Source organism: Haliotis rufescens, unplaced genomic scaffold (assembly GCF_023055435.1).
Source record: "Haliotis rufescens isolate VD_foot unplaced genomic scaffold, xgHalRufe1.0.p SCAF_4, whole genome shotgun sequence".
NCBI classification, from domain to species: domain Eukaryota; kingdom Metazoa; phylum Mollusca; class Gastropoda; order Lepetellida; family Haliotidae; genus Haliotis; species Haliotis rufescens.
Genome location: NW_025964112.1, coordinates 54,080,278 through 54,103,985, shown reverse-complemented (window position 1 = coordinate 54,103,985; position 23,708 = coordinate 54,080,278). Strand labels below are relative to the sequence as shown.

Here is a 23,708-nt window from a genome sequence, read left to right as displayed (position 1 = left end):
TATGCTTGACTATGAAACCAGGATTAGAAATTCAGAACATCAACGCCCGAGTATCATCGATCTTGATTATCTGCTGAAGCAGATTCAATACGGCGTGAAAGGCAAATTAGTGATGGTAGTTATATGAATATATAATATTTTACGACGTCGGGGTAAGACACCACGCTATCAACAATGTCACCAAGACTGATCGATTAAAATAAGTAAAACTCCCTCTTTTTAAAAATATAAACGAGGTTAACTACACATATGAAACTAAGGATGAACATTTTAGCAACGTGTCCTTTCTGTTTCATTCTGATTTGATTTGTCCACGTTGTACGCCATTATCTCACATGACACAAACACTTTAATCCTTGATCAATGCGGCATTTCTACTGAACGTGGTGAACATGCATCTCTATCCTCAAACGTTCTGGACAATTTGTGAAAGTGAAAGCAAATGTCATCTGAGGCATACCGAGAAAGCAATTTATCATCCAAAACTGGCTCCCACAGGAGATATCGCATGGGTGAGATCAAGCGATATCTACACTGTAGATATCGCTGCAATGAAATTGCATCACAATGCTTTGCAGACCATTGTGACGTCATTGGTTACCATGACGTCACAATCAAATGACATCACTAATGGCTCTGCTATTGAAGCTGTTAGCAGTACTTTTTACACTTAAGACACTGCTTATTACTGTCTACAAACTGAAAAAGTTGGAAGAATGATGTTGGATGATAAATAAAATCTCACCCTAGTGTCTTTTGATTCCAAATATATCAACACTCGTTGATAAAAGTGGAAAAATCTCTATATGTGAAAGACATTTAGGCAAGAAGTAGGCATCCTCATAGGAAACAATTGATCACACCTTCTGGCTGCTCTGGTTTGTTATGCAGCTTTTGAGATATAATCTAGCATAGTTTTTCTACGAAGTGTCCAAAGAGCATCATGCGACTCTTGCTCGAAAGTTGTTTGATTAGGGTTACGGAATCCAAGAACTAAGTAAAAGTAAAAGCTTCCAAGAAGGAGGACATGTACCATTTGTTCCCGTATTTTTCATGTGAACGATGACTTTCCTTTGCATGTGTTTGTGACGAATGCCACCAGAGGGGCAATTGTAAATTACGCGAACAGTTGGTATCATCACTATTTGATAGCAATTCAGAAACCATGCCTATGCCAGTTGGAATCGTATACTGAATTTCGTATGATCAAGGAAAAGGTTTTGTTACTTTTTTTTAACAAAAAAAGTCAAAACAAACAAATCACCTACGAGAGAGGCACTATGCATTGGACTATATGTTACAAAGTAGACAATAGTTTATGTATAACAACTTCTTTATTATACTGTAATAGCAACGTTTTGGTATAGATCCTTATACCGTTGACAAACAAAATTGAGTAATGAACATATTACAGACTTATATATGGTAGGTGAAGGATTAACAGTAACAACAATTATCATACATGAGTAGGTTGACTAATAACAACAGAAGGATGATATTGTAACAAGTTATGGACAGAGAACACACGGATTAAACTACTTAGGTGGGATGATTTTGAAAAAAACTATTCATTAATGAGTTCATAGCAGGTGAACGGGATGAAATAGCCTTGATCTCTGTTGTTAGCAGGCTTGTAGAGCTGAATGTAGACTGCGTCTGATGAAGTCGTTGAGGTTGTTGGGGGGGATTTGGATGTTTTCCCAATTGTTCTGGTGATTGTGGCAGTTGCTAATTCGGTCCGAGATGGCTAATTTACTGTTTGATTTGATGGTTGAAGTTTTCTGCTTTTGTATTATTGTGTTGACGGGGCGGGATGTTTCAATTTAATAGGTGAGGTGAGGTGAAATGGGGTTTAACGTCGTGTTCAAGATTATTGCACTTATATAGCGACTTGCATGTACGTGTGTGTGTTTGTGTGGCTGCTTGTACTAGTCCGGACTGATGCCGATTTATAGTACTAGCTCACTGAAATACCATGCCGCAGTTTAACATGACTACCTCACTCAGACACAGTATACTGACTCCGAGCCGACCAGTCCTTGTTTTAGCCCCTTAATGCCGAGCGCCAGACGGAGTAACAAGTACCATCTTTTAACGTATTTTGGTATGACGCGGTCGGGGATCGAACCCCGGACCTTCCGTTCTCCGGGCGGACGCTCTACCACTAGACCACGGAGGCGATGTTCAAAAACTACACCTGTAGATTCTCCGGGGTTGCGGGTTGGAATGGGGCATGGAAGGATTGGAGCTGGTTAGGTGGTTGTAATGTTACCCGAGAATGATTGTTGAGTGGTAAGAAGTGCACTTTGAGCAACCACGTAGTTAATGAAAAAGGTGCCTTAGAAATGCACTTATTATTATCAATGACCCACATCAATTTGAAATTGTTTCAACATTTAGAAGCAGGATAGCACCCCTATGTTAGTTCGTGTGGTTATAATGGTAAAACCAGTGTAATAGTAAACATAGTATAAAACTGCTGCAGAACACGTAATCAAGGCAATTTTCATTTCAGTTCAAAAGATACAGAAACGTTTATTCAATACAAGATGATAAATGGTAAGAAACACATTGTAATCAAGTTCCATTCAATTCGTTAACGCGCTAATGCGTTAACTTTTGTCGAGCACACAAAGCAAATCATATTGTCAAGATTTCGTTTAACTTATCCTCATTAACAAATTTCCAGAATCAGTTGGGCACGAGTTGATAGTACGTCCAGCCTGCGCCGTCTTGTTCTCCGTCAGTCTCGGTGAACAGCAGCTCACAGTTGATGTCCATTGGCGACGCGTTCTTTAGGAAGTTCACACCTTCACATTCCGCGTAGTTAAGGCAGAAGGAGAAACAAGCTTGCAAGAACGGTGCAGTGAGTAACGTCATCCTCTGTGACGTCTTTCTTTTTCCTGCGTGTTCACGCAAATCTCGGGAGTTAACTGAAACAAACAAAAGTTGCAGCACTGTAAACATCTTGTTAACATTTTGGATTTTATGGAAGAAAATTGATTATCCTCAAAAAAAATTGAAAAATATAATTAAGCTTCTGACTTTTGAAAAAGAGAAAATGCCCACCACAAAAATAACATTGTTGCCAGGGTGTTTTTCTCAGAAGGAAATTCGGGCTCATAGTTTTAGATATAAACATATCTGGTTTTGTAGCTGTAGCTGAAGCAATATCTAATCTCAATACAAAATCCCATCACAGACAAAATCGTTCTAACATGTAACGGGGGGCACGGGTGGCCCAGTCGTCTAAGGCGCCGCGATTCGCTGTGCAGAGTTGCGTCCCTTGGGCACGCCAGAAACCTATGATTGTGGGTTCGAATCCCGGTTCTCCCCGATTATGTTTCTAGGTTTGTCAGCACCATACCCGTGCTCGTGGGTTTCACCGAAGTGGTAAACGTCTGAGACCTGCATCACTTCGGGCTTTCCTCCCACATTAAGCTGACACGCCGCGATATAACTGGAATACTGTTAAAAGCGGCGTTAAACCAAACTCACTCACTCTAACATGTAACACCGACCACCTGATGATTCATGTCTTCAGCGCATGTAACACTGATCCATCAGTTTCCAACAGTGTCGTTTTTTACATAGATAACCTAATTAGGTGACAATGTCGTCCTCACATGTGATATAAACATATTTTTTTCCATTTTCCATTGAAAGTGACATGAGAAATAGCATACATTGTATAATTGACATTAAAGATAATAACTGTTATGTAAGTGTTTTATAACCCGAGTATCTTTCGTAACTACAGCTACGTTATTATTTACATCCAGCACAATAACATCGCAGTCCTCACATGGAACACCGTGCCACGAGCTGACAATATGGTCCTCAAAAGGAACGGCTGTTATGTGGCAGAGTATTTTATAAGTTTATGTCTGATGATTATTCGCATCTTCCCTAGGCAAGAGAGTTAACTGACTATACAGTCCAGTTTTTACCCGTGCCGAACTAGGCTGGTATTATGGAGTTACGAGTCTATGCGTAGTCGAATCAAATTCGCGCAACGAAATCGAAATCCGGTTCGATAACTGTTATGCAGATTTCGGTCGATTGCAGGATTGGCAAAGGAAGTGCACCACCAACTCGTTGTCAGCAGATATTTGCCAAATCTCTTCATGTTTAATCAAGGTGCTCACGTGATTTGATGCACTTCGCGATGTAAGGATCGTTTTATCACAATATAGATCTTGATTATCGATCAGATCGTCTTGACAGGGCGCCGCCATTTTGTTTGAAGCAAATGCATGTGATACAAGAGATGGAATCTGATTGGAACATAGGAGAGGCATAGAAGGGACATAACTCGTAATAGCCAATGGTGTCGCATCGAACGAGCCCAGGAATTCCGGTCTATTTCGGCAAGGGTGGAAACTGGAGTCAGTTAACTCTCTTGCCTCGGGAAGATGGATTATTAGTAGCATCTAAATAAATGCCGTTGTTACTAGGTAATGTATTTGATGAGTATGGGACAACCAAAACAGTTTTCCGCCTTTGTGTATCGACATTGTGATTGACTATACTGTTTGAGAGTGAGTGAGTATGAGTTGGATTTTACGCCGCTTTTAGCAATATTCAAGCAAAATCACGACGGGGGACACCAGAAATGGGCTTCACACATTGTACCCATGTCGGGAATCGAATCCGGCTCTTCGGCGTGACGAGCGAACGCTTTAACCACTAGGCTACCCGACCGCCCCTTACTGTTTGAGATGTTTCAACTGTCGATACACAAAGGCGGAAAACTCTTAAGTGTACAATTCCGACTATATCATGAGCAAGTGTTTATGAATCACAATAAAATAGTTATGATACCAGGTGTTCGCGAAAAGATGATCGTATCCTGTCCCACGGGTGGCACCGTCACAAACACATGCAAAGGCAAGTCAATATGTTCAGCCCCAAAAATATGGGAACATATGGTACATGTAAAAATAGGGAATTGCATCGGACATAATTTGGAAATGTCCTTCACATATCTACCATCAAATTATTTTGAAAGCTTTACTGAGGCCTTCAATGTTGTAACCTTGATCAAACAACCTCTGAGCAATATCGTCCTCACATGTTACACTGAACCACCAACTGGCAATATCGTCCTCACATGTTACACTGAACCACCAACTGGCAATGTTGTCCTCGCATGTCATACTGAACCATCAACTGGCAATGTTGCCCTCACATGTTACACTGAACCACCAACTGGCAATGTTGTCATCGCATGTAATACTGAACCACCTACTGGCAATGTTGTCCTCACATGAAATACTAAACCATCAACTGGCAACGTTGTCCTCGCATGTAATACTGAACCATCAACTGGCAATGTTGTCCTCACATGTAATACTGAACCACCAACTGGCAATGTTGTCCTCACATGTAATACTGAACCATCAACTGGAAATATCGTCCTCACATGAAATACTAGACCACCAACTGGCAATGTTGTCCTCACATGAAATACTGAACCATCAACTTGCAATGTTGTCCTCACATGTAATACTGAACCATCAACTGGAAATATCGTCCTCACATGAAATACTAGACCACCAACTGGCAATGTTGTCCTCACATGAAATACTGAACCACCAACTGGCAATGTTGTCCTCACATGAAATACTGAACCACCAACTGGCAATGTCGTCCTCACATGTTACACTGAACCACCAACTGGCAAAGTTGTCCTCACATGTAATACTGAACCACCAACTGGCAATATCGTCCTCACATGAAATACTGAACCATCAACTTGCAATGTTGTCCTCACATGTAATACTGAACCATCAACTGGAAATATCGTCCTCACATGAAATACTAGACCACCAACTGGCAATGTTGTCCTCACATGAAATACTGAACCACCAACTGGCAATGTTGTCCTCACATGAAATACTGAACCACCAACTGGCAATGTCGTCCTCACATGTTACACTGAACCACCAACTGGCAATGATGTCCTCACATGTAATACTGAACCATCAACTTGCAATGTTGTCCTCACATGTTACACTGAACCACCTACTGGCAATGTTGTCCTCACATGTTACACTGAACCATCAACTGGCAAAGTTGTCCTCACATGTAATACTGAACCACCAACTGGCAATATCGTCCTCACATGAAATACTGAACCATCAACTTGCAATGTTGTCCTCACATGTAATACTGAACCATCAACTGGAAATATCGTCCTCACATGAAATACTAGACCACCAACTGGCAATGTTGTCCTCACATGAAATACTGAACCACCAACTGGCAATGTTGTCCTCACATGAAATACTGAACCACCAACTGGCAATGTCGTCCTCACATGTTACACTGAACCACCAACTGGCAATGATGTCCTCACATGTAATACTGAACCATCAACTTGCAATGTTGTCCTCACATGTTACACTGAACCACCTACTGGCAATGTTGTCCTCACATGTTACACTGAACCATCAACTGGCAATGTTGTCCTCACATGTAATACTGAACCATCAACTGGAAATATTGTCCTCACATGAAATACTAAACCATCAACTGGCAATGTTGTCCTCACGTGTAATACTGAACCAACAACTGGCAATGTTGTCCTCAAATGTTACACTGAACCACCAACTGGCAATGTTGTCCTCACATGTAATACTGAACCACCAACTGGCAATGATGTCCTCACATGTAATACTGAACCATCAACTGGCAATGTTGTCCTCACATGTAATACTAAACCATCGACTGGCAATGTTGTCCTCACATGTAATACTGAACCACCAACTGGCAATGTTGCCCTCACATGTAATACTGAACCATCAACTGGCAATGTTGTCCTCACATGTAATACTGAACCACCAACTGGCAATGTTGTCCTCACATGTTATACTGAACCACCAACTGGCAATGTTGTCCTCACATGTAATACTGAACCACCAACTGGCAATGTTGTCCTCACATGTAATACTAAACCATCAACTGGCAATGTTGCCCTCACATGTAATACTGAACCATCAACTGGCAATGTTGTCCTCACATGTAATACTGAACCACCTACTGGCAATGTTGTCCTCACATGTAATACTGAACCAACAACTGGCAATGTTGTCCTCACATGTTACACTGAACCATCAACTGGCAATGTTGTCCTCACTTGTAATACTGAACCACCTACTGGCAATGTTGTCCTCACATGTAATACTGAACCATCAACTGGCAATGTTGTCCTCACATGTAATACTGAACCATCAACTGGCAATGTCGTCCTCACATGTAATACTGAACCATCAACTGGCAATGTTGTCCTCACATGTAATACTGAACCATCAACTGGCAATGTTGTCCTCACATGTAATACTGAACCATCAACAGGCAATGTTGTCCTCACATGTAATACTGAACCATCAACTGGCAATGTTGTCCTCACATGTAATACTGAACCATCAAATGGCAATGTTGTCCTCACATGTTACACTGAACCATCAACTGGCAATGTCGTCCTCACATGTAATACTGAACCATCAACTGGCAATGACGTCCTCTCATGTAATACTGAACCACCAACTGGCAATATCGTCCTCACATGAAATACTAAACCATCAACTGGCAATGTTGTCCTCACATGTAATACTGAACCATCAACTGGCAATGTTGTCCTCACATGTAATACTAAACCATCGACTGGCAATGTTGTCCTCACATGTAACACTGAACCATCAACTGGCAATGTTGTCCTCACATGTAATACCGAATCACCAACTGGCAATATCGTCCTCATATCAAATACTAAACCATCAACTGGCAATGTTGTCCTCACATGTAATACTGAACCATCAACTGTCAATGTTGTCCTCACATGTAATACTAAACCATCAACTGTCAATGTTGTCCTCACATGTAATACTAAACCATCGACTGGCAATGTTGTCCTCACATGTAATACTGAACCATCAACTGGCAATGTTGTCCTCACATGTAATACTGAACCATCAACTGGCAATGTTGCCCTCACATGTAATACTGAACCATCAACTGGCAATGTTGTCCTCACATGTAATACTGAACCATCAACTGGCAATGTTGTCCTCACATGTAATACTGAACCACCAACTGGCAATGTTGTCCTCACATGTTACACTGAACCACCTACTGGCAATGTTGCCCTCACATGTAATACTGAACCATCAACTGGCAATGTTGTCCTCACATGAAATACTAAACCATCAACTGGCAACGTTGTCCTCGCATGTAATACTGAACCATCAACTGGCAATGTTGTCCTCACATGTAATACTGAACCACCAACTGGCAATGTTGTCCTCACATGTAATACTGAACCATCGACTGGCAATGTTGTCCTCACATGTAATACTGAACCATCAACTGGCAATGTTGTCCTCACATGTAATACTGAACCATCAACTGGCAATGTTGTCCTCACATGTAATACTAAACCATCGACTGGCAATATTGTCCTCACATGTAACACTGAACCATCAACTGGCAATGTTGTCCTCACATGTAATACCGAATCACCAACTGGCAATATCGTCCTCACATCAAATACTAAACCATCAACTGTCAATGTTGTCCTCACATGTAATACTAAACCATCGACTGGCAATGTTGTCCTCACATGTTACACTGAACCACCTACTGGCAATGTTGTCCTCACATGTTACACTGAACCACCAACTGGCAATGTCGTCCTCACATGTAATACTGGACCACCAACTGGCAATGTTGTCCTCACATGTTACACTGAACCACCAACTGGCAATGTTATCCTCACATGTTACACTGAACCACCAACTGGCAATGTCGTCCTCACATGTAATACTGAACCACCAACTGGCAATGTTGTCCTCACATGTAATACTGAACCACCAACTGGCAATGTTGTCCTCACATGTTACACTGAACCACCTACTGGCAATGTTGCCCTCACATGTAATACTGAACCATCAACTGGCAATGTTGTCCTCACATGTAATACTGAACCATCAACTGGCAATGTTGTCCTCACATAAAATACTGAACAACCTACTGGCAATGTTGTCCTCACATGTTACACTGACCCATCAACCGGCAATGTTGTCCTCACATGACATACTGAACCATCAACTGGCAATGTTGTCCTCACATGACATACTGAACCATCAACTGGCAGTGTTGTCCTCACATGTAATACTGAACCACCAACTGACAATATCGTCCTCACATGACATACTGAACCATCAACTGGCAATATTGTCCTCACATGACATACTGAACCATCAACTGGCAATGTTGCCCTCACATGTAATAATGAACCACCAACTGGCAATGTTGTCCTCACATGACATACTGAACCATCAACTGGCAATATTGCCCTCACATGTAATACTGAACCATCAACTGGCAATGTTGCCCTCACATGTAATACTGAACCATCGACTGGCAATGTTGTCCTCACATGTAATACTGAACCACCAACTGGCAATGTTGTCCTCACATCTAATACTGAACCACCAACTGGCAATGTTGTCCTCACATGTAATACTGAACCATCAACTGGCAATGTTGTCCTCACATGTAATACTGAACCATCAACTGGCAATGTTGTCCTCACATGTAATACTAAACCATCGACTGGCAATATTGTCCTCACATGTAATACTGAACCATCAACTGGCAATGTTGTCCTCACATGTAATACTGAACCATCAACTGGCAATGTTGCCCTCACATGTAATACTGAACCATCAACTGGCAATGTTGTCCTCACATGTAATACTGAACCATCAACTGGCAATGTTGTCCTCACATGTAATACTGAACCACCAACTGGCAATGTTGTCCTCACATGTTACACTGAACCACCTACTGGCAATGTTGCCCTCACATGTAATACTGAACCATCAACTGGCAATGTTGTCCTCACATGAAATACTAAACCATCAACTGGCAACGTTGTCCTCGCATGTAATACTGAACCATCAACTGGCAATGTTGTCCTCACATGTAATACTGAACCACCAACTGGCAATGTTGTCCTCACATGTAATACTGAACCATCGACTGGCAATGTTGTCCTCACATGTAATACTGAACCATCAACTGGCAATGTTGTCCTCACATGTAATACTGAACCATCAACTGGCAATGTTGTCCTCACATGTAATACTAAACCATCGACTGGCAATATTGTCCTCACATGTAACACTGAACCATCAACTGGCAATGTTGTCCTCACATGTAATACCGAATCACCAACTGGCAATATCGTCCTCACATCAAATACTAAACCATCAACTGTCAATGTTGTCCTCACATGTAATACTAAACCATCGACTGGCAATGTTGTCCTCACATGTTACACTGAACCACCTACTGGCAATGTTGTCCTCACATGTTACACTGAACCACCAACTGGCAATGTCGTCCTCACATGTAATACTGGACCACCAACTGGCAATGTTGTCCTCACATGTTACACTGAACCACCAACTGGCAATGTTATCCTCACATGTTACACTGAACCACCAACTGGCAATGTCGTCCTCACATGTAATACTGAACCACCAACTGGCAATGTTGTCCTCACATGTAATACTGAACCACCAACTGGCAATGTTGTCCTCACATGTTACACTGAACCACCTACTGGCAATGTTGCCCTCACATGTAATACTGAACCATCAACTGGCAATGTTGTCCTCACATGTAATACTGAACCATCAACTGGCAATGTTGTCCTCACATAAAATACTGAACAACCTACTGGCAATGTTGTCCTCACATGTTACACTGACCCATCAACCGGCAATGTTGTCCTCACATGACATACTGAACCATCAACTGGCAATGTTGTCCTCACATGACATACTGAACCATCAACTGGCAGTGTTGTCCTCACATGTAATACTGAACCACCAACTGACAATATCGTCCTCACATGACATACTGAACCATCAACTGGCAATATTGTCCTCACATGACATACTGAACCATCAACTGGCAATGTTGCCCTCACATGTAATAATGAACCACCAACTGGCAATGTTGTCCTCACATGACATACTGAACCATCAACTGGCAATATTGCCCTCACATGTAATACTGAACCATCAACTGGCAATGTTGCCCTCACATGTAATACTGAACCATCGACTGGCAATGTTGTCCTCACATGTAATACTGAACCACCAACTGGCAATGTTGTCCTCACATCTAATACTGAACCACCAACTGGCAATGTTGTCCTCACATGTAATACTGAACCATCAACTGGCAATGTTGTCCTCACATGTTACACTGAACCAACAACTGGCAATATCGTCCTCACATGTTACACTGAACCATCAACTGGCAGTGTTGTCCTCACATGTAATACTGAACCACCAACTGGCAATGTTGTCCTCACATGTTACACTGAACCACCAACTGGCAATATCATCCTCACATGTTACACTGAACCACCAACTGGCAATGTTGTCCTCACATGTTACACTGAACCAACAACTGGCAATGTTGTCCTCACATGTTACACTGAACCATCAACTGGCAATGTTGTCCTCACATGTAACACTGAACCACCAACTGGCAATGTTGTCCTCACATGTTACACTGAACCAACAACTGGCAATATCGTCCTCACATGTTACACTGAACCACCAACTGGCAATGTTGTCCTCACATGTTACACTGAACCACCAACTGGCAATGTTGTCCAAACATGTTACACTGAACCACCAACTGGCAATGTTGTCCTCACATGTAATACTGAACCACCAACTGGCAATGTTGTCCTCACTTGTTATACTGAACCACCAACTGGAAATATCGTCCTCACATGAAATACTAAACCACCAACTGGCAATGTTGTCCTCACATGTAATACTGAACTACCAACTGGCAATGTTGTCCTCACTTCTAATACTGAACCACCAACTGGAAATATCGTCCTCACATGAAATACTAAACCATCAACTGGCAATATCGTCCTGACATGTTACACTGAACCACCAACTGGCAATGTTGTCCTCACTTGTTACACTGAACCAACAACTGGCAATGTTGTCCTCACATGTAACACTGAACCATCAACTGGCAATGTTGTCCTCACATGTAATACTGAACCATCAACTGGCAATGTTGTCCTCACATGTAATACTGAACCACCAACTGGCAATGTTGTCCTCACATGTTACACTGAACCAACAACTGGCAATGTTGTCCTCACATGTTACACTGAACCAACAACTGGCAATATTGTCCTCACATGTTACACTGAACCATCAACTGGCAATGTTGTCCTCACATGTTACACTGAACCACCAACTGGCAATGTTGTCCACACATGTTACACTGAACCACCAACTGGCAATGTTGTCCTCACATGTAATACTGAACCACCAACTGGCAATGTTGTCCTCACTTGTAATACTGAACCACCAACTGGAAATATCGTCCTCACATGAAATACTAAACCATCAACTGGCAATGTTGTCCTCACATGTAATACTGAACCATCAAATGGCAATGTTGTCCTCACATGTTACACTGAACCATCAACTGGCAATGTTGTCCTCACATGTAATACTGAACCATCAACTGGCAATGTCGTCCTCACATGTAATACTGAACCAACAACTGGCAATATCGTCCTCACATGAAATACTAAACCATCAACTGGCAATGTTGTCCTCACATGTAATACTGAACCATCAACTGGCAATGTTGTCCTCACATGTAATACTAAACCATCGACTGGCAATATTGTCCTCACATGTAACACTGAACCATCAACTGGCAATGTTGTCCTCACATGTAATACCGAATCACCAACTGGCAATATCGTCCTCACATCAAATACTAAACCATCAACTGTCAATGTTGTCCTCACATGTAATACTAAACCATCGACTGGCAATGTTGTCCTCACATGTTACACTGAACCAACAACTGGCAATGTTGTCCTCACATGTTACACTGAACCACTAACTGGCAGTGTTGTCCTCACATGTTATACTGAACCACCAACTGGCAATGATGTCCTCACATGTAATACTAAACCATCGACTGGCAATATTGTCCTCACATGTTACACTGAACCACCTACTGGCAATGTTGTCCTCACATGTTACACTGAACCACCAACTGGCAATGTCGTCCTCACATGTAATACTGGACCACCAACTGGCAATGTTGTCCTCACATGTTACACTGAACCACCAACTGGCAATGTTATCCTCACATGTTACACTGAACCACCAACTGGCAATGTCGTCCTCACATGTAATACTGAACCACCAACTGGCAATGTTGTCCTCACATGTTACACTGAACCACTAACTGGCAGTGTTGTCCTCACATGTAATACTGAACCACCAACTGGCAATGTTGTCCTCACATGTTACACTGAACCACCAACTGGCAATGTTGTCCTCACATGTTACACTGAACCAACAACTGGCAATATCGTCCTCACATGTTACACTGAACCACCAACTGGCAATGTTGTCCTCACATGTAACACTGAACCATCAACTGGCAATGTTGTCCTCACATGTTACACTGAACCAACAACTGGCAATATCGTCCTCACATGTTACACTGAACCATCAACTGGCAATGTTGTCCACACATGTTACACTGAACCACCAACTGGCAATGTCGTCCTCACATGTTACACTGAACCAACAACTGGCAATGTTGTCCTCACATGTTACACTGAACCAACAACTGGTAATATCGTCCTCACATGTAATACTGAACCATCAACTGGCAGTGTTGTCCTCACATGTAACACTGAACCACCAACTGGCAATGTTGTCCTCACATGTAATACTGAACCACCAACTGGCAATGTTGTCCTCACATGTAATACTGAACCATCAACTGGCAGTGTTGTCCTCACATGTTACACTGAACCACCAACTGGCAATGTTGTCCTCACATGTAATACTGAACCACCAACTGGCAATGTTGTCCTCACATGTAATACTGAACCACCAACTGGCAATGTTGCCTTCACATGTAATACTGGACCATCAACTGGCAATGTTGTCCTCACATGTTACACTGAACCACCAACTGGCAATGTTGTCCTCACATGTAATACTAAACCATCGACTGGCAATATTGTCCTCACATGTAACACTGAACCATCAACTGGCAATGTTGTCCTCACATGTAATACTGAACCACCAACTGGCAATGTTTGTCCTCACATGTAATACTGAACCATCAACTGGCAATATCGTCCTCACATGTAATACTGAACCACCAACTGGCAATGTCGTCCTCACATGTAATACTGAACCACCAACTGGCAATGTCGTCCTCAGATGTAACATTGAACCATCAAGTGTCAAAGTCATTTTCTCATACAACAATAAGCTGACAATGTCCTTGCCTGCAACACGAAAGCCTCGGCTGTCAGGGTAGTACTCCTTTTAGAATAAATATCCATGCAAAACAGTATTTCAGATTATCGAAGTGATGCAGGTCCTAGACGATGACAACTTTGGTAAAATCCACGAGCACTGGTGTGCAGAGAAACCAAGAAAGAACTTTTGCGAACTATATCAGTGCATAATGGTAACACTCATCCTACCATTTAGAACTACTATTTAAGTTAACATTTATAAGCCAATCAATAATACATGTACATTGCATACAGTGTATTTTCTGATATATATTTTTTTGAACAGCTGTGTTATTTCTTTTTTTATTGTCTCTACCGTACTAATGTTCCCATGTTATTTCTATATTGTAAACATTTATTTCTACACCTTTAAAATTTGATGATGGAGTCATAAGAGTGTGACACCAAAAAATGTTTTAAGCCTAAAAACATATACGTATTTGCATAGATTTGATGTTTGTGCTCGAAATACGAACCTTGAGTCTGGTTGACTGCAGGGAGAAGTTTCTGCAACAAAACAATGTGTAAATCAGTTTTATGCAAACAACGATAAAACGTCCATTATCGTTTATTATCTCAACCCACCAGGCGGTGGTATATGAGCAACATAATAACATACATATATACAAAAAATACAATGTGATCAAATGGCAACAGCGGTTTACTTTAGTACAGAGAGTAATATGTTTACAAATTTAGATAGTTTTTTTAAGATGGTAAGTTCTCCTATTTGACATCAAATGCTTAAAGGATATATGTTTGACCAGTTTAGATATCTATTATCAATTAATGTTTTTCTTTGCTGGTCAAAATACTTACAACTCAACAATTCAACACACCAACAGAATACTATAAGTCAACAAAGTACATCTGTCAGGCTGTGTGTGTGTCTGTGTGCGTGTGTGTGTGCGTGTGTGTGTGCGTGTGTGTGTGCGTGTGTGTGTGTGTGTGTGTGTGTGTGTGTGTGTGTGTGTGTGTGTGTGTGTGTGTGTGTGTGTGTGTGTGTGCGTGCGTGCGTGCGTGCGTGCGTGCGTGTGTTTGTGTGTGTGTGTTTATTGTCAACATCTCAGAACATCATCAGTCTGTTTATGCCTGATTCAGATGTGGGAACGCAGAAGAAAGTCAAACAATATGAAGCTGGAGAGGAATCAGAGGTTTCAAATATATGTTAACTGTCTACATATAATTACTGCACAGTAAAAATGTTTAATGACATCAAATGACACCAAATGACATCAACTATCCTTTAATACTGCCCGTGTTTGTGCAGAGGTTTTAAAAAGCTATGAAATGCGTCTAGTCGCGAAATAAATGTATATATCTTTACATATGTTTAGGTTCCAACATACATTAACGGTTCTGTGATATTGCATAAGTTCATGTAGAGGTTTCAAATATTTACTAGTCGCGACTTTGGTACTCTCTTAACATATGTTCAGGTTCCAACTTACATTAACGGTTCTGTGATATTGCATATGTTCATGTAGAGGTTTCAAATATATACTAGTCGCGACTTTGGTACTCTCTTAACATATGTTCAGGTTCCAACTTACATTAACGGTTTTGTGTTTCTGTAGCTGGATCGTCGTTTAATGTGAACATACAGTAATCCGTGAATATTGGCGTGTATTTTGATGTGCTAATATCAGTTGTAGTCACTGAATTGTAATAAATAAAATTGGCAATATTTCTCTATTAAGTATTCAATAGTTTCTTTACCACATTTCTAGCTGTTAGATGAACGCCCCAATACAGTTTATAGATTCACAATAATAATGGTTTCATGCTTTTCTATAAGTGTAATTCAATAAATATTACTTACATCTCTTTCATTGGCTTCAAATGCAATTGCATATGCTTGACAATAGGCGAAGCCCAGTATATACACAGCCAACGGCTTCCCTCGTCTGTGTCTCAGGACTCTGGCCTCCATATTATCTGATACCAGATAGAAGCAGGCTGAGATATTGGTGTTCGTGACTGGCATCCATGCTGCTCCTGAGATGGCAACGTCGTCCAACAGAATGTCGTCCACGCCGTCGTTCTCGACCATGATGACAAGGTATCTACGGGGGCCAGAGAACGCTGTGGCATCCGGCACTGTGATTGTGTAAAGCAGGCCCCTCAGTGGAAGGGGATGAAGCATGTACGTGGACACATCACCCTGGATACTGCCAGAAAGACCTGATTTGGTTGTCATGGATACGACTGCTGATTTCGATATTTCAATCAATTTGAACTGATTTCGCTGAATACGTAGCCTAGTTATCTCCCTTGCATTGGCGAGTATTGACGTTGTTCCATCAAACGAGATCTCTGTGTCGGCTTGTGTAGAGACGATGTTTATGTAGTCCTGGACATCAGACAAAGGTAATCCAAAAGCAATGTATTTAGTACCTATTTTATCTAAACTAAGAAGTTGAGTTATTTGCCCGTCCGCACAAAGATCCTTGGAAGATGAGGTCCTATTTACTCCAGTCAAAACGGCAATAGGTTTGTTAGAAGCAATGTACGTCCCAGAAAGTTCATCGACGGATTGCATCTGAAACGTTTGGTTCTCTTGCAATATGATTGAAAATTCCCTAGATAATAACTGCGGGAGTCCATTTATTACTGCAGAAATGTTAGCATGTGACTCTGGAAGGGTGACCTTCACCTGAGTGTTTGGGAAAGGGGAGACTACTCCCACCGTTGCTGCACCGTATGAACTGTAGGAGTCAGGCGCCACGACCACATACTCCTTTCCCAGTTGGCTCGTCTCCTTCACTTGATACATATCAAGGTTCGACGCTTCAGCGTTCAGTGCCAGCACTGAAACATCGTCGGAGGCCACGACGCGGATTATCCTGTTTGACGTCGTAGTTCCTGTCGGCATCTGTACATCATGGGACAATGTGACCTTGGTTCTTTGTCCTGGGTCAAGCGTGAGGTTTTGGAAAGGAGCTGTGTTGTTGAGATAAGGAACAAACACTTGAACTGTAACTGGTTGAGGGCGCGATGAGGTTATGTACAGGTACATATTTCCGGCATAACTATCAAAGTTCTGTGTAAAAACCGTCACGTATGTCCTTTCTGAAATTGAGAATCATATAAGTAAGGTTTAAGATATACCATACCATCGTTAGTACTTCACGGCTTTGTGCATTATACTTTCATCTTTCATACATCTTGAATACATAAGGCCGAAATACTATGCAATAATGGCGCTTGTCTGTTTTCAGTCGAGCAATGAAAGAATAATAACTCATTGACGTTATGTTAGCCCTTCTTCGTGCATGAATTTTTACGAATCCTTCTGTTGCCTTAAATTGAGGCAACGTGAAGAGTGAAGCCATAAGGCTGTAGGGCAAGAAAAGCTGCTGTTTGTGAGATCTGAGAGCTTATTGGTCAGGCTGGCTGGATCCTTTGGTTATAACTATCGACTACACCGCAAAGCTGCCGTGTGGATTTACGGTTGATGTGGGAACGCAGTGTATACAAACACTTGAAGTTTGGAAGATGATACCCTACTTGATGTTCTTTCTCTTCTGTAAACCTTAGAATGACCCTTACTGATACTGATCGGTATCGTAACCGAATTTATAATCAATTTCGTTAATTGATGTTTTTCCCTCTTTTAAAGAAAATACATTCTTCACATACTTCATTTTTGAAACATGAACGTTATGCGATCAGTGTACTGCTTATTTGGAGAATTGTTAATGAGGGCCTCCTTCATGTGTCTATGTTAAAGTGTGGGAGTTACGGCAACCGTAGAGCTATCAATATCGTGTGTCCATGTTAAAGTATGGGAGCTAAGACAACCGTAGAGTTATGTTTATCGTGTGTCCATGTTAAAGTGTGGGAGTTAAGACAACCCGTAGAGCTATGACTATCATCTGTCTATGTTAAAGTGCGGGAATTACGGCAGACGTAGCGCTATGACTATCATCTGTCTATGTTACAGTGCGGGAATTACGGCAGACGTAGCGCTATGACTATCATCTGTCTATGTTACAGTGCGGGAGTTACGACAGACGTAGCGCTGTGACTATCATCTGTCTATGTTACAGTACGGCAGTTACGACAGACGTAGCGCTATTACTATCGTCTGCCTATGTTACAGTACGGCAGTTACCACAGACGTAGCGCTATGACTATCATCTGTCTATGTTACAGTACGGCAGTTACGACAGACGTAGCGCTATGACTATCATCTGCCTATGTTACAGTACGGCAGTTACGACAGACGTAGCGCTATGACTATCATCTGCCTATGTTACAGTACGGCAGTTACGACAGACGTAGCGCTATGACTTTCATCTGCCTATGTTACAGTACGGCAGTTACCACAGACGTAGCGCTATGACTATCATCTGCCTATGTTACAGTACGGCAGTTACCACAGACGTAGCGCTATGACTATCATCTGCCTATGTTACAGTACGGTAGTTACCACAGACGTAGCGCTATGACTATCATCTGTCTATGTTACAGTACGGCAGTTACGAGAGACGTAGCGCTATGACTATCATCTGCCTGTGTTACAATACGGCAGTTACCACAGACGTAGCGCTATGACTATCATCTGCCTATGTTACTGTACGGCAGTTACCACAGACGTAGCGCTATGACTATCATCTGTCTATGTTACAATACGGCAGTTACGACAGACGTAGCGCTATGACTATCATCTGTCTATGTTACAGTACGGCAGTTACGACAGACGTAGCGCTATGACTATCATCTGCCTATGTTACTGTACGGCAGTTACCACAGACGTAGCGCTATGACTATCATCTGCCTATGTTACAGTACGGCAGTTACCACAGACGTAGCGCTATGACTATCATCTGTCTATGTTACAATACGGCAGTTACGACAGACGTAGCGCTATGACTATCATCTGTCTATGTTACAGTACGGCAGTTACGACAGACGTAGCGCTATGACTATCATCTGCCTATGTTACAGTACGGCAGTTACCACAGACGTAGCGCTATGACTATCATCTGCCTATGTTACAGTACGGCAGTTACCACAGACGTAGCGCTATGACTATCATCTGCCTATGTTACAATACGGCAGTTACGACAGACGTAGCGCTATGACTATCATCTGCCTATGTTACAGTACGGCAGTTACCACAGACGTAGCGCTATGACTACCATCTGTCTATGTTACAGTATTACAGTTACGAGAGACGTAGCGCTATGACTATCATCTGTCTATGTTACAGTACGGCAGTTACGACAGACGACGCGCTATGACTATCATCTGTCTATGTTACAGTATGACAGTTACGAGAGACGTAGCGCTATGACTATCATCTGTCTATGTTACAGTATGACAGTTACGAGAGACGTAGCGCTATGACTATCATCTGTCTATGTTACAGTACGGCAGTTACGAGAGACGTAGTGCTATGACTATCATCTGTCTATGTTACAGTATGACAGTTACGAGAGACGTAGCGCTATGACTATCATCTGTCTATGTTACAGTATGACAGTTACGAGAGACGTAGCGCTATGTCTATCATCTGTCTATGTTACAGTATGACAGTTACGAGAGACGTAGCGCTATGACTATCATCTGTCTATGTTACAGTATGACAGTTACGACAGACGTAGCGCTATGACTATCATCTGTCTATGTTACAGTATGACAGTTACGAGAGACGTAGCGCTATGACTATCATCTGTCTATGTTACAGTATGACAGTTACGAGAGACGTAGCGCTATGACTATCATCTGTCTATGTTACAGTATGACAGTTACGAGAGACGTAGCGCTATGACTATCATCTGTCTATGTTACAGTATGACAGTTACGAGAGACGTAGCGCTATGAATTTCATCTGCCTATGTTACAGTACGGCAGTTACCACAGACGTAGCGCTATGACTATCATCTGTCTATGTTACAGTATGACAGTTACGAGAGACGTAGCGCTATGACTATCATCTGTCTATGTTACAGTATGACAGTTACGAGAGACGTAGCGCTATGACTATCATCTGTCTATGTTACAATACGGCAGTTACCACAGACGTAGCGCTATGACTATCATCTGTCTATGTTACAGTATGACAGTTACGAGAGACGTAGCGCTATGACTATCATCTGTCTATGTTACAGTATGACAGTTACGAGAGACGTAGCGCTATGACTATCATCTGTCTATGTTACAGTATGACAGTTACGAGAGACGTAGCGCTATGACTATCATCTGTCTATGTTACAGTATGACAGTTACGAGAGACGTAGCGCTATGACTTTCATCTGCCTATGTTACAGTACGGCAGTTACCACAGACGTAGCGCTATGACTATCATCTGTCTATGTTACAGTATGACAGTTACGAGAGACGTAGCGCTATGACTATCATCTGTCTATGTTACAGTATGACAGTTACGAGAGACGTAGCGCTATGACTATCATCTGTCTATGTTTCAGTATGACAGTTACGAGAGACGTAGCGCTTTGACTTTCATCTGCCTATGTTACAGTACGGCAGTTACCACAGACGTAGCGCTATGACTATCATCTGTCTATGTTACAGTATGACAGTTACGAGAGACGTAGCGCTATGACTATCATCTGTCTATGTTACAGTATGACAGTTACGAGAGACGTAGCGCTATGACTATCATCTGTCTATGTTACAGTATGACAGTTACGAGAGACGTAGCGCTATGACAATCATCTGTCTATGTTACAGTATGCCAGTTACGACAGACGTAGCGCTATGACTAATATCTGTCCATGTTACGGCATGGGAGTTGGATGTACAATCGAGCATGCTCTTTCTACGAAGATTTCAAACAGCGACACACAACGTTCAAAAGATATCTGAGAAGGGTTACAACATGCAATGCTTGCCGTTGCATGTGTTTGTGACTGCTACCATCTGTGTAACAGGATACGTTTACCTGTTCGCGAACATGTGGCCATTAGTTCCTTTGATCTTGGATTTTTTGTCGCTTTTATTACTGTTTCAGACTTCATAAAATGTAGAATTAAAGTGATGCTGTTTAGTGAAAAAGAGTATTTGAGAATAATATAAACTTAATTTTGTTAACGCCTGTTCATACTGCTTTAGCGATTAATAGGATTTACCCACACGTGCTTGTAGAGTGTCTAAACCAAAGGGTTGGAGATGGCTTTGATCGGTTCCCATACATCAACACTGCCATGATCACATGTCAATGACTCAGGGGGCGGTGGGGTAGCTCAGTGGTTAAATCCTTCGCTAGTCCAACTGAGGGTCCGGTTCGATACCAAGATTGTGTGACACATAATGTATGTTCGTCATGTTTTCGTTTCGCCGCTGTAACAAAGGATGTTATGGCTACCTTTTTTAAACACTGGTAGACGGGGGGTTTCAAGACTGCATGGACGGAAAATACGAATAGTATATAATATGTCAAGAAACCAGTTGTTTACTATATATTCACTGGGTATTAATTACTGAGTATATTGATAATTATTTTTTAAAAAGTGTGAATTACTTTTGTTATTCACAGGATGCTTTACACAAATTTCAAATGTCTCATCATGTATATGTCCTTGTTTGATAGATACTTGCATTTTTTTAAAGTTCATGTGCTAAAACCGCTCGTCCCTCGTCCCATTCGTTTTAAGTTGTAAACATGTATGATATTGTACTTCAACGTGTGTTTTATTGTGGATTATTTTAATAATAAACTAAAGACAAAATCACTGACACGAATGTGACCCAAAAGAAATACAGGCGGAGCTCAGCAATTCTACAACATTAATACACTGGGCAAGGTACGTAGATTCTACAAACAGGCGTATGCATAAGGAAAACACTCCTATCCAGAGTATAAATTAACATTAGTTGCCCTTGAGTTATCCAAAAGGTCAGACAGACAACTTACGTTTGTATCCTTCCCTTGATTATAGAAAAAGGTATGTTGTTTCACACTTCTTCCAGCATTGAGTCGGGTGGGAATAGTACTGTTAGCTATCGACTCTATAGTTATGTGGTGTTCACTATCGCAATTAACGATATTTCTGACGTTAAATCTGTAGTGCGTTCTTCGTGTTGTTGAAGTGTCGATTCGAATCATGCAGTTTAACAAAGCAAGGAGGCTATGTTTGAACGTAAAGAGAATTGTTTATGACCCTGTCTTGCACTTTTGTCAAGTTTATTCAGGTACTACAACGATTGGCCCGGACCAATTGTAAGTTTCCATTGAAGCATACAATGATCTTAGCCTACAATCACTTTGTGCAAGTGGATGGCGATTGTAGCCGAAGCCTTAGATCGCGAACTTAATTATTTACAATAATTATAGAGCTAAGATTGTTTGTGCAAGTGAGCACAGGAACTGCACTCTTGGCAAAGTTTAGCCATTGTCTCCAAAAATACAGTGATACATTATTGACCCTGTATATTGATCTTGGTGCCGAGGGAATGTTGCAATTATTGTCTTTGATCGACACACCGTCTTATCCAACTACACCTAGAAATATTCCCCTGATGCCGAATAGGTCTACAAAGTGCATGCTTGTTAATGTAACCAGTGTTCGAAATACCTGCCTGCATGAACCGTCCGAGACGGGTTGATTTCAACTCGGGCTGCCAGATTTTCAAATCCCCCTGCCCGACGGTCGGGTTATATTTCATATGTGACAATATTCTAAATATTTCCCGATGATAATCATTAATTCACATGTAAAGATGAATGATAAAATGTAACCAAAAAGAAACCCCGTTAGCTTATCCTCCTGAGAAACATATGATTTTAGTGGGCAGGCAGGTTTTGGTCAGGGCTGGCAAGTATTTCAGCTAGCCAGTCCTGTGGTCTGGCTGAAATTTTTGGGAGTTTCATACCCTGATGTAACATAACATATTATAACTAATCTTGGCGAGGTCAATATGCGCAAACAAAGACCAGAGGACCCGACGCCTTAGGTAGTCCCATGAGACCGAGCAGTCGAGGCAATTCAATTCAGTTCAATTCTTTATTGTATGAAAGACCACAGGCCCATTTACAATGGTTTTACATAACACTTTTTATAAGATACAAAGTCAAGGTAACAATTCATTTCGTAGCACGAACGCATGATGTATGTACAAGGCCAGTTGATGTTGTATTAGAGGATCCTTGCAGGAGTCGGGTCCGAGGGTCCTTGTTTTCGCTAACTGACTGACTGATTATTTGCATATTGTTCTAGATAAACAAGCATGTGCGCCGTCCTCTATTTCATTACAGTAACGTAGCTGCGAAACGTGATTTGTTCATACCAGACGCCATCTTGTTTTCTAGCAGACGAGTCAATATTCATCACGTGAAAGG

The 23,708-nt window shown here is 41.6% G+C and overlaps 1 protein-coding gene across 2 annotated transcripts in view; it reads right to left on the bottom strand.

Annotated features, from left to right (window-relative positions):
* Positions 1–2,062: 2,062 nt before the first annotated feature.
* The window catches only part of LOC124120218, a 38,660-nt gene continuing 17,014 nt past the window's right edge, over positions 2,063–23,708 (bottom strand). The window contains exons 1-4 of one of the 2 annotated variants that reach the window (XM_048382455.1): positions 22,284–22,459; positions 16,221–17,470; positions 14,875–14,905; positions 2,063–2,933 (exon numbers count right to left, since the gene is read on the bottom strand). In XM_048382455.1, the coding sequence (XP_048238412.1) occupies positions 2,692–2,933; positions 14,875–14,905; positions 16,221–17,417 (1,470 nt within the window). In that variant the 5' untranslated portion in view covers positions 17,418–17,470; positions 22,284–22,459 and the 3' untranslated portion in view covers positions 2,063–2,691. Of the gene's footprint in view, positions 2,934–14,874; positions 14,906–16,220; positions 17,471–22,283; positions 22,460–23,708 lie in introns of those variants that run through there. The other variant, XM_046482986.2, reaches the window with a different exon arrangement.